The sequence below is a fragment of the Scheffersomyces stipitis genome, chromosome 1, assembly GCF_000209165.1.
Source record: "Scheffersomyces stipitis CBS 6054 chromosome 1, whole genome shotgun sequence".
Lineage (NCBI taxonomy): Eukaryota > Fungi > Ascomycota > Pichiomycetes > Serinales > Debaryomycetaceae > Scheffersomyces > Scheffersomyces stipitis.
In genome coordinates this window covers 1,008,697-1,021,558 of record NC_009068.1, presented here as the reverse complement: position 1 = coordinate 1,021,558, position 12,862 = coordinate 1,008,697, and the positions used below count along the sequence as shown (strand labels likewise).

At 43.1% G+C, this 12,862-nt stretch overlaps 4 protein-coding genes across 4 annotated transcripts; all 4 read left to right on the top strand. All coding sequences in view use genetic code 12, as the record gives it.

The window, feature by feature from the left end:
• Positions 1–444: 444 nt before the first annotated feature.
• On the top strand, positions 445–1,626 carry PICST_52157 (predicted protein; the record flags this gene model as incomplete). The annotated part of the gene is made up of 2 exons (XM_001387800.1): positions 445–1,509; positions 1,561–1,626. 2 exons carry the CDS (start codon positions 445–447, stop codon positions 1,624–1,626), a joined length of 1,131 nt encoding a protein of 376 aa, XP_001387837.2.
• An 891-nt stretch (positions 1,627–2,517) lies between these two features.
• OPS4 (opaque-phase-specific protein OP4 precursor) lies at positions 2,518–3,516 on the top strand (the record flags this gene model as incomplete). Its single annotated transcript, XM_001387799.1, has 1 exon — positions 2,518–3,516. The coding sequence occupies one exon, from the start codon at positions 2,518–2,520 to the stop codon at positions 3,514–3,516; it is 999 nt and encodes a 332-aa protein (XP_001387836.1).
• Positions 3,517–4,951: 1,435 nt separating this feature from the next.
• On the top strand, positions 4,952–7,867 carry PICST_66367 (hypothetical protein). Its single transcript, XM_001387798.1, has one exon. It carries the CDS (start codon positions 5,111–5,113, stop codon positions 7,793–7,795), a length of 2,685 nt encoding a protein of 894 aa, XP_001387835.2. The 5' UTR covers positions 4,952–5,110; the 3' UTR covers positions 7,796–7,867.
• A 2,048-nt stretch (positions 7,868–9,915) lies between these two features.
• On the top strand, positions 9,916–11,337 carry SIP5 (protein involved in nutrient responses; the record flags this gene model as incomplete). The annotated part of the gene is made up of 3 exons (XM_001387797.1): positions 9,916–10,141; positions 10,412–10,413; positions 10,510–11,337. Coding segments are annotated over 3 exons (1,056 nt in total), but the record flags the coding sequence as incomplete, so codon positions are not given.
• Positions 11,338–12,862: the final 1,525 nt, after the last annotated feature.

Below are 12,862 nucleotides of genomic sequence, written 5' to 3'. Positions count from 1 at the left end.
TGATATAAAAGTTGTAGAATTGTAACAACTAACTGCGTTAAAGGAGCAGCATTGTTCGCCTATCTTGGAACTCAGCTCTGGCAGGGTACTTTAATAATAAGTATTAACTAAAAAAAACGTACATCTTGGCTATTTGAAAGAATAGAACAACCTGCGGTAGCAAAGCTTGCTTAGGTAGCACAGCAGAGTTAGATTGGCTTCTGTTTCCAAGTACTTCTTATTTCTTCTAAACATTCTCTTTCTCTTTCTCTGTTCGCTAGACTTAATTTCCATCTTTTAGTGCATACTTCATTCTGCTATTGCCGCAAAATCACCACTCATCTGTCAGTGCAGGAATTCTACTCTTTCCTGTATTGCTATGATACGCGGTTGGGACAAATACAGATGGTGGAAAATCTGGATCTGCTAGATAATCCATACAATTCACCATTTAACGAAATTGCAATGACCATGTCTGCATCACAAAGTGAAGTGGAGTACTTGGCTTCCACTCTCATCAAGAACGAGCAGCCTGTCACATACCAGTCTTTGTCTCGAGAATTGGGTGTTCATGTGAACCATGCCAAACTCGTATTGTCTGAATTCTACGAAAAGAACAAGGATAAGCTCACTGCATCTTTTGTGATAACAGGACGTAATAGCAACAGAACGTTGATCAAATTGAGCCGCAATGAAGAAACATTAGAAAACGATGTAGCCCAATTCGACAGGGTCACGACCATCCATATCTATTGCGTACATCTGAAGCAAGTCATATTTTCCAATAATGAAATAGCATTTGAAGAGTTGAAACATCCCATAGATAGTAGCAAGACTGAAATATACATAAAGAACGGCTTGATAAAGGGTCCTACTGTGAAAGAAGTCGAAAAGTCTACTTTGCCTATACCTACACCAACAAAAACAAGTGCTACAAGACCTCCAGCATCAGTACCAACTTCTACAGCTGCCAAGCCAGCAAAGAGTGCTGGGATCACATCTTCCTACGTTTCTAGAAAACAAGCGGCCAATGACAAAAAAGTCAATACGTTATCGAATTATACTTCCAGAAAGGAAGAGTCCAAGAGAAAACCAGTGGAACAAGCTTCTTCAGGTTACCAGTATAAGTCGCGTAAATTGGACACCAAGACTCCGAAGGAACGAGTTATTGTATCGAATCATGGACCAGATGATGATGTAGAGGCAGAAGACGATTTTGTTCCAACAAGCAAATCTGCTTCGAAGAAAGGCGATCTCGAGAAGCTTTTCGAGGATGAGTTCAGCGACTTTGAAGACGACCTGGTTCTCGATAATGCCGAGCCAATTGCAGTGGATGATAATATTGTAAATGAAGTAGAAAAACTCGAAGTAAATGATGAAACAGCCTCTCAAACATCCCCCCAAATAACTTCACGTCAACAGCTGACAGAACCCGAGTCGTTGCCAGAGAAAGAAGAAGAAGAGGAGATCACACAAGAAGTCGACGAAGATGGATACATTGTCACCTCGAAAAAAGCCAGACCACTGGCCGTCAAGCCTGCTGCCAAAAGAACCTTTTCGCCTGCCTCTTCAGCAGCAAAGAAGGCGAAAGCTACTTCTGGCAAAAAGACTCAAACCAATTTAATGAGCTTTTTCGGCAAGAAGTAGCCTTTACTATTTTGGGACACTGGTGTGCTCGTTATTTATTCTACTTACTTATGTATCTGTTTTGGACGTCATAGTAAATTATAACAAGAATTTAACAATCTAAATTCCCTAAACAACAGTTGGCCATGTGAGCATATGCTGCTGTTGTCTGCCTTGAAAGTAATGAGGTTCGTACAGTATCATAGCAAAAGTCTTCCCCACGAATTGTTATGTATAAGTATAAGTTGTCATGAATAGAATACACTAAGTAGGTAAAAAAACACTAAGAGAAATCCACCTTGGCCAAGAATTTTTGCTGAGATTTCCTTATGTGGTTACTTAACATTTGTACTAATATTAAACTATTTGTTGCTTGATTGTGAATTCATTTACTGATCAACTGTCGCAATGTTATCTCTTTACAAACTCTTTTCAGAGTGTATTCACTATATATTTTACAATTTATACCACACTTTAGTAACATCAAGGTCTTATACACTTGTATATGATCCGAAGTAGGGCTTCTGTTTGAGGCTGAATGGCTTGTAATATTGCGATAGTAGATATAATTTGTCCAGATAAAATGGTGCAAAAATAGTCATTACCTAATCTGGAAATGTTGCACCCAACTCATCCAAAATAGGAAATTGCGGAACAACTCAGAGACTATATAACTTGTTCTGGCAAATAGCATCAGCATAGGTCCTTTTAACAGGTGCAAAAACGCTGTCGCTTGAGTGGCTTGTCGGTAGATGTTAGTAAAAATACCTGAAAAGTAGGGGAAGTGGCCCAAAAGAGAAAGTTATTTAAGGTTCTCAATTCCCAGTTAAATTAATAAATCTTTAAGCCCTTCCTTTCCGATACTGAAATAAACGGTTCGACCGCAATAAGTGTTTTACGTTCGTTGAATAAATGAGATTGACTACATCCGCTGCCATCGCTGTGTTGGCCTACACTTCGGCAGTCAGCGCCGCTCCTGCTCAAGTGGAATCATCGCAAAATGCTCTTCAAAAGAAGCAGGAGATTAGAGAAATGGCTGAAATCATGGCCATCATGGAAGCCCACAAGAGAGAACTTGGTGTCGAAGGTATTGAGTTTGAAAAAAGAGATTACCAGATTGTCACTGACGTTCTTGCTGCCATTAACCAGACCCAGTTGGCTCCACAAATCCTTAAATTCCTCGCTACTGACTCCAGATTGCAACCTATTGTCATCAATGGCATTATTGCTGTCATCAAATCTGGTCTTATTAACTTGCCAGCCTTGTTCGACGCTTTGGATGAATCCAACTTGGTTGGTAATGTCATAGAAGACCTTATTTCCGATTGTAGTCTTTATGTGGAGTTGTTCAACGCTGCCAAGGGTGTCATTTCCAACTTGGCCAACATAGTCAAGGATAAGATTGCTTCGGGTATCAGCAGTTTGACTTCCAAGAGAGAAGTTGCTCCATACCACTACGACATGTTGAACGAAAAGAGAGACTTGAATGATGTTGTTGTCAACTTGTTAGACTCTTTATACCAATCTGGCTTAGCCAGTTCTGTGGTCAAGTCCGTTCTTACCGACTCCAGCTACATTCCATTTGCCGTAAACTTGATCAAGGCTGTATTGGCCAACAATGCTTTGAACCTCGGTTCTCTTGTTGACGCTCTTAAGGAGTCAGGTTTGGCTGTAGACTTGTTGAAGCAAATCTTGACAGTCAACACTTTCCAAACGGTCGTAACCAATGCATTTGCTGCCTTCGCTGGCACATGTGCTGGTTCATCTGCCCCATCTACTGGAGGTTCCAGTTCTAGCGGAAGTGGTTCTTCTGGTTCCGGATCGGGTTCAAGCTCTGGTGGAACTACCGTTAGCAGTCCTTGTAAGAGAAAGGTCAGAAGAAGAAGAAGAAGAAGAGCCGTCAACTACTAGACGGACTTATATGATTAAAAATCGCTTCCCTACTAATGACACTGCAGGGCAGTTGTACACTACACCTCGTTACACTACATGTTCAAAAAACATCTTTAAAAGCTCCGTTTTCGTTCTTAGATAGTTTCTGTCTACTATATTTAATACCATGATTTGTTTAGAGTAGAGGAAGAGTAGGACGTAGACGGAATGGTCGTAGACTGGAGCAAACAGAAAGTCGAGAATTACGTGCGTTTCTTGCAAACTCGAAAAAAATAATGTCGAGAACAAGGAGGACTGCGACAGATTTAAGGCACGCAATGAAAGAAAAGAACAACGAAGTAATTCGAGAAGAAAGGAAACGAGAATGTAAGAGAAGATGGTGAGAGCTGATAGAGAAGGACAGAAACGGCTATAGCACTCCCTTATTTTGCACACCCGTTGTGTCCACGGCGAGATCTACGTATTGAACCATAAGGCTAGCATGTCATCAAAGCTGCTGGATTGGGCCATATTAGAGATCCAATGGGCCAATGGCTCGCCAAACCGAACTAGTTTCGTGGCCTTGGCCTGCACAAGCATCACCATACGACCAGGACCAAGCGAGGCGAGATGGCAACAGAATTGCCTGCAGTTATTTCATTAAGTACTATTAGTTGCATGTGGATTAACGGTGATCGGCCACCAATGAAATGAGACTTGAAACAGTGGTATTGATACATGAAGATATGTATATAATAACTATAAACCAACAGGTAATTCTGCCAGCTCTTGCCAGGTGGAATAAGGGATGAGTTGAAATTGGAATAAATTCGGTAGAAAATAGAACCTACACCTGCCAAATATTATCGAGAAAATGTGATATTTTTCGCACTTCCAGTAATCAGACTAATTATTTCTCTTATCTACACAATATGTACACATACTGGACTCAAACGATAGTTCAGAGGCTTCGAAAATCTTCAACCTTCTTACTCCTCAGCCAAATTAGAGCTATGAGCTGCCTATATGTTGCGTCTCTACTGGTTCTCTTTATGTAAGTTCTAACCTCATACTCTATTAGCGTCTTTGTCTCGCTGTTAATATACACGCCTCATGGCCCTTTTGGAACACTATTTCCCGATTGGGGTGCATTGCAAACATCCTCTGCAGCTATCTCCAGCAACAGACTCCACACCAAGGTGAAATTGCCATGCTATTTTGTCCGTATTGAGGCTGCTAGGTGTATGCATTGCAGGCTTACATGTCGTATGTGGCCCCTAGCTTCTTATTGTTTACATGGCATCGTCTTTTTGACGTCTAGTATGGTTGTGGGCTTACCGCCTAATTCGCCTATGCTCTTGAGGTTAAGCTGTTAAATATTTTCATTGTTCCGCATAGATAAAGTAGTGGAATTCGTATTCTTACAATTGTTGTGTCTATTGTGTGATTCTTTTACTCTTCACTATCCTTACCACTCTTGTTCTAACCTCCAGATACTTACCATTGTGTAGTGCTCCTGGCCGTGATATCACCGATATCGTCCATTCATTTACCCGTTCAATACCTTCTTTTACATTGAACTACGTCCTAGTCCGACCATTTCCAGATTGCAATCACTCGCATAGCCTGAGCAATGAACCCCCCCTCTGACGATACCAACACCGCCGAACGGCGGAAGGAACAGTCTCGATTCGAGGCTTTCCAGCAGATGAGACAGCAGGCTGCTCAGACTGGAAGCGCAGGGCCCTATGCTTCGCAACATCTGGGTCTATCCATGCCTCTGCTGGACAGCTCGTCTACAAATAAGATCACCGACTCGCCAGCAACTGACGTTACATCGCCTACGAGGTCCATTAAGAACTTCTTCAAGAACAGATTATCTACTTACTCTATAGACAGTATAAGTGAGAAACCCGAGCTTTCTACACCTCCTAATCCCAGAGAAGGAAGACTGACAAAAAAGACTGTCGGACCCATACTCAGTGGTGAAACGTCGCCCAATAGAACTTCGTTGGGAGGTTTGAACCAATTGCTCAGACCCAAATTCGTCAGATCTAAATCGTCGTTGCAGTCATCTTCCAATTCTATCCCTACTCAGAAGAACTTTGCTGCTAGAGATAGCAGAGCAACGACAATAGATGACTTTGCGGATACTTCTTCCAGTGAAGAAGGTCTTGAAGATGGCGATAGAACGTACGATTCGGCCTCCTTCAGCTCTTCGTTATTGCTTGAAAATCGTGAAGCTAAACCCAAAACTGCTACCTCGGCTCGTTTCGTATTCAAGGAAACCTTTGATGAATCAGACGATTCTCTAGCTTCCAATATGCTCTTACAACAACGCGAACAACATTCCCAGAGACAGAATAAAGCGCTTCCCATACTTCAGATATACCAACAGTCATCTCACCAGCCTCAATTAAGACAGGTGCCTCCACTGCACTCTGGCGATATCTCCTCCCACGACATATCTGTCAAGACAGATTCTCCGCAGAGTGTTCAATCGGCTAATATCTTGCCTCGTGTAAAAACTGTAGCGGTCAACAAACGAGTACGTGCTGGTGAGACTGTGACGAACACACTCAGTTCCCCACCGGGGTCCAAAAGAGCTTCTTTAATATCATCCAACGATAGCAACCCAAGTGTCAGTGGCAATAGCAGTGTGGTTTCGTTGAAGAAGAATGAGCCCAGACTTGCCACGGCTAATGTAGCAGAAAGAAAGAAGGTCGTCAGTACTTCTTCCAACATCGACCCTAACCGCAGCTCTTTGTACAACCTTTCTACCCATCTCTCTGAGTCAGATACCGAGCCATATCCTGCTCCTGATCTCTCGAACACGGGAACTCCACATAGATTCCACACAAACTCCATGTCCCCTGGACTTGATAGCAATGTAGAAAATATTACCACTCGGTCGATAGACGCAAGCATACTACCAAGTGAACACGACCGCCAAGCTTACCGATTTGCCAGATCTCCCACTGATGATCCTAATGAATACAACCCAGCAGCAGGTCCTCTGGTACCACGCCTTGCAGGTGTGGAAAGTGGATCCAAATCTGTAGGAGCTGGTGCAACTAGTGGAGCGGCTGCAACTACTGTTGCTGCTATAGGAGCTGGTGCCGCTGTTGCTGGTACTGCTGTTGCTGCTGGTAACTATATTCGTACTGGTGGAGGAAGCCAAATGCAAATCATCCAGGACGATGCTACGATGGAGAATGCTAGCAGGAATAGCACTGTGCGGTCGTCGATGTCGTCTGGTGAATTGTTAAACAAGTTGGAAAACTCTGGTATGAGCGATGGTAGTAATCCTAGTCAGAAGAGCAAAGGTTCCAATCCTTTTGGAGACGAGGACGAAACCAAAAACACTTATGCTAACCTCACGGCAGGCGTTGACTCTACAAATGATTTGCCTGTGATGTTGTATAAAGTCCAGGATAAGGACTATGATGAGGGCGAAAACAGATGGTCATACTACGAACACAACCATACGGGACAGCAGCCTAGCCAGCAGCCTAAAGGAAAGCATGTGCCCACTATCAGTAGCACATCCAGTGGTTCTGATTACAAGCATTTCCAACCGGCCGGCAGCAACAATCCTTTTGCAGCTGCACAGCATGCTGTTCCTCCCAGCAGTCCACCTGTCATTGTTCCTATTCCTCAGCAAGCTGTGATACATCCAGGATCACATTCTGATGTCAACTCGGTAACACTGTATCATACTGGAAGGACGTCACATTCGGGAATCTCTATGGTTCTGCGTTCCAATAGCAACAAGGAGTACATCGAGAAGATCTTTGATGAGCACATTGGTGACTTTGACAAGCCTCGTGGAATTGAGCAACGTTATGGCTCAACTGCCTCCGTGGCTACCCAGCCCCTTATCCCGGTTACCAAGATCACGATTCCCATTCCAGAAGACAGCGTTCGTCGTCCAGCACCTCAGCCTGAGAACGAAAGGTATGACTTTGCACAGATCGAGAAAGAGATCGAATATCTTGGACGTAAGCGTACTGTGACTCAGTCACCTCAAGTAGAAAACCACTCATGGGCCAAATTTGGAAGTCTCATGATCTTGGGATTGGTTGTTCCACCAATCTACTTGTTAATCACATGTGGGCTCTTTGACAACAATCGTCGTTCCTCAAGCCAATACTACTCAGGTATCTCATACTACAACGAGAAGAAAGAGAGCAGCAAGAGATATGGTCTGGTCAAGAAGTTTTCCCGTGCACAGAAGATCATCAGTTGCTTGGTAGGATTGGCATGGTTTGCTATTGTTCTTGCCATGATTGGTTTGGCATTCGGGCTTCGTGGTTAGAGATGTTTCGACATATATTTATATAATACCCTAATTCTTAATAATCTAATAAGACACTAATTGATACCCTTTAAAGTGAGAGAAGCAGAAGTAGAAACAAAAATACAGGAGAGATTAACAGTTTACAAATTGTAAGCATTGCTGGTTTTGCAAGTCTTGCAAGAAAGATTATCTATTCAAAACCTTTACATTCTGTGCTTCAGATACCTTTTCAAATATAGCTTTTTAAGAAGTAGCTGCGAAAACTTTCGGAACAACAGCGAAACTTTCGGAACCACTACAAAAATTCTAGATGCCCTGGTCCCGGTCAGTTCTGAATGCGGCAGAGGTTTCAGCCAGTTAGGCAGCGGTTATGAGAGATCATGTGATGGTCGGAGAGAACGGATGTCCTGGACAGGCAGAAAGGAGGAGCATTGAAAGACAGAGTTATGGTCCTCATGCTGGAAATCCATAAAATAGTGCTAGGGTGGCGTGATATTAAAACCAAGTGCTGATGTAGGGGGAAAGTTCGGTAGATTAGTGAGAGATCTAGAGAAATAGCGAGAAGTAAAGAGAAATAGCGAGAAATATCGAGAAATAATGAGATACAGCGAAAAATAAGGAGAAATAAATACTGATAAACAGCACCAAAGATTCATGGGGAAACGGTGCTTTCTGCTAGATATGGTCGCAACCAGATGGACTAATTATTGGCATATTAACGTAGCGATAAGCCTTAAGCTTGACAGTTTCACAGGTATTTCTCAATGTGGTGGTTTTGCTGAGTCCACGGCTCAGCAGTGTGTCACTGTGAGAGTTCAGCCCCGTCTGTTTCAGTGAATCTACCATTGTCGTGAGAGAAGAGCAGACAGAACAATACAATAATACAATTACGCCGAGCTGAATGCATTGTAGGTTGTGAAGACGAAGCCTAGTATACAGTTGGATTAGATAGAATACCAAGTAGATTGTACCGTAGTGTGCCGCAAAGATGTCATTCCAACCTAGTGACAATACTGAGCCTGTGTGGTTCTGTCGCTCCGGTAACATCTATTGGACTCCACACTTGCTCCCCAGACTTGGACAAGCTGGCGATTCTTGACACCTCCAGCCTTATATTCTCAGCCTCTAGTAGATGATCAAGACATCGTAGTGGCTCTTCTGTTCAGAATAACCCTGTATTCTTCTGTAGAATAGATTTTGCTCTGGTCCAGGAATATTCGTCACCACTACTCTTTGTCGCGGCCCGTCAGTTCCCCTCGGTATCACTTCACAAATCATTTTTCCCACAGCCCGGTCTATAGGGGTTCAGAAGACAGAGCACAGTCATAGAATACACCGACAATACTACCATAATTACATTGTCAGAGTCCTTCATAATCTCTTCAAATCCTACTATCTGTTTATAGAACCACTATCGTAGTCTTTCTATAACTTTCGATCGCTCAGCGTGAAGTCTCATTCCAGTCTCGAACAGATCTGACCATACAGAATCAGTACCAAAATCATCTCGAATCTCATTCTGTGTGCCATCTCCACAAATTCCACAAATATCATCTTATCCATATTAACATACGGAGCTACATCCGTATTCATATCTATATCATCTGCATCCACACCTACATCTTACTTATACATACATCCTTGTCGTATCTTGTTCATCTCTTGATTTCTTCATAATCTTTGCGTCTACTCATTCTATCACAGTTCTATTCACCATGGGTAACGTTCCTGCCAAAGAGGGCCGGAGTAGGGCCAACACCTACCTGTCTGGCTCGTCACAGTTGTCATCGTCTGAAGTCGCTGGCTATCTCAACAGAGCTGCTGTGAGAAGAAACACCATCAACACTCCTTCTTCTGTTTTCTCCCATACGCCTCTTGCAGATCTCAAACGTGCAAAAAGACAAGAGGAAAAAGATCGTCAACGTGAGCTCCACTACATGAACCTTATCGTCCGCTACGCCGAAAATGTCGACGGAGGCTACTTGGCTCCTTTTGGAACGTATAAGTCGAATCTTGACTATAATACCGAGGTTGTACGTGGACTAATCATCGATCGCAGATTATCTCCCTTCTATACTCCCCTTCAGGACTTTGACGAATCGTGGACTGAAGAAGAGTTGCTTATCATCTTGTCGCAGTTGCCACTTCATTCTATAGAAACCGCGTATTCCGAGGACGAAGAAGAAGACGACGTCGACAATCACAAGATCCACAAATCATCCAACTACTACAAACGTCAGGAACAGAAGGCCAAGTTAAAGTCGCTTATTGAACGGGTTAAAGAGCTCCAAAAAGATGAAGAAAACAGATTTGTAGAGGAGAAGGCAAAGCTTAAGAAACTCACAGCTCATGCCATGAGTACTGGTAATTCTGGAACTGCTAATACTTCTTACTTTGGTATTAATAATTCTATTAATACTACTAATACTAAGAATACTGGTAAATCTAAGACTAGTGCTGGTAACACTCCCAATGCTTCTTTCGATGCTACTAATGCTAACTCTGTCAGCACTACTAATACTGGCGCAACCAGTAGTAACTTCAGTTCCAGTATCGCCAATTCTACTGCTGGTATTTCTACCACATCTAATATTGATAATCTCACCAGTACCTCTGCTACCATCAATCCTATAGCCGTATACGCGAATATCGCAACTGGAACTAACACCATTACACCTCCTGGATCTCCGCTGAAACCTTCGAAAATTGCAAACGATTCGATTTCACTTGAGATTCCATCCCGTGACTTACTCTTGAAGCTCTACAGGAAGGCAACCGAGTGTCCAATATGTTTCCTCTATTACCCTAAATACCTCAACGTGTCACGGTGCTGCCTTCAGCCGATCTGTACTGAGTGTTTTGTCCAGATCAAACGGTTGGATCCACATCCTCCTCACGACGACAGCTCGAACCAGCCTGGTTCAGAAGAGTTACCGCATACTTTAATCTCCGAGGCTGCTAGTTGCCCTTACTGTGCTCTGCCGGACTTTGGAGTCACCTACGATCCTCCTCGTTTGATCAGCACAGGCATCAATGGTGCAATTAAGGCAGGTCAGTATACGGATCCGTACCGGGCTATTCCGGAAGATATCGAAGTGACATCTTCGCCAGATGAGACCCCAAGAATACCCATTGATGAAATGAGGGTGATGCAAAAAGGTGCGAACGCGAATGGCAGAAGGAGAGCATCTCTAGCAGCTAATGCTCCAGGTGTGATCCATGTAGATGCTATCAGACCTGACTGGGAACACAAATTGACTTCTGCCAGGAACAAATTGGCTAGAAAGGCTGCTACAGCTAGTGCAATCCATGCATCGAATCTCATTCTAAATGATGATGAAGACGATGTGCCGACATCCAGCTCAGGTGGAAGGAGACGGTTCTCGGCTCCAACCAACGATCCCAACAGCAGAAGAAGACCAAGCGCTAATGGTACTAGTAATCACTTGCGTACAGTAGAGGAAAGAATGATTGAAGAGGCGTTGCGTTTGTCGATTATTGATGAAGAAGAAAGAAAAAAGAAGGTGGAAGTCGAGCAGATAAAGAAGAACCGGAAATGAGCAGTGCAAAGGGCTGTAGCTTGACTTGACTAGAAATTTGGTAAATTGTTGCAATTCATAGTAGGTCGCAATCTAAGGTTGCGAAATTGATTTCATAGTTCTGGCTGCGAAATCTTTTTCGATAATTGATTTTTAGTTTTGCGACCAATGTTTGACGAGTTATGCCATGGCAAATATGGGGAAGTTCCTATCGGCTGAGCGTGTATTTTAATAGATCAGTGTATAGTTCAGAAGGGGCGAGCCAATAATAAGAGCCATAGTCATATCCAAAACAATGTGGGAGAACGCGTAAATACCCAAACAAGCATAAAGAGAAGGTTGTCAGGGCAAAATGTAGAAATTAAATAGATCGTGAATCACCAAACCATCGTAGAAATTGGCCTAAAAATTGTGTATAGATGCCACCACCAAACAGAAATATTGAGCCTCCATGAGAAAGAATTAGACTAAGCTTAAACATTCCGCACAGATATTATCATTCCCGAAACAAAATTGCGCAGCGACTGGAAAGTGGAAGAACACTGACGACGAAACAATTGTGAATAATAGAACGATTCGTTGTTGTATATTGGGTTAGACTCCAGAAGTAAAGGAGATAACGTGATTTCATAGAATTGCAATCCAAAACTACATGTATACGAAATCCGAACAGAAAAATTACCCCTTATAGGAACTGAACGAGATTAAGAATTTACGAGGTTTTAGTTGTCAAGCGAAATCTCTAATTTTATGCTATTTTTGAGTGGGTCAACCACTAGCAACCTGCAAAGATAGGAGAAGTTCCAACTATTGAGAACTTATTCGATTTTCACATTTGGCACATGTGGAAAAATCCTTCAGGCTTCATATCAATGGCAGAGTATTGACTTCTTTGGTGAATCATGCCCAAGTTCGCCAGCGACTTATTGAATATCGGCACTTGATGTCAATGTCTAGCCACCACCGACTCTCTGGAATGGCTCTCCCCAACGCAACCAAAGCAACCGCCAAAATAAACCCAACCTCCTTTTTCCCCATGTGGATAAATTGGTGCATATCGTTGCGCGACTACCGGCGATTTGTGTTTAAACGGTTCTATAGACTTCGACTGGGAAACGGGGCATTGTGTATGGCATAGTCGAGTGGGTGGTGCAGGTCTTTCTGCAAATAGCTACGATTAACGAGGAAGTTATCAATGCAACTGTAGAAACGGGTTAGAAACACAATGAGCTAAATCTCTCGTTCGGTCAAAAATGCAAATAGAGCAAAAGTCAAAAAATCGTTTGCACTTTCCACTTCGTATGCACAGTAAACGTCTTCTCAGCTTCCAATGCTAATGGTAACCGACGAGAAAAGCGCGTGGAATGCTTTGGTTAGACGAGTGCCTAGCCCTAGGCGACTAACGAGGTGCCTGACAGTTTTTGACTTAGCGTGACATACCGCCCCACACGCAAGGAGAGAGAGCAGAACACTTGCGAACCTTCGATGGGTCTGGTTGAGCTTGGGAGCTGCGGTATTCAACTCCGTAAGGCTCCTTCTGTGGACA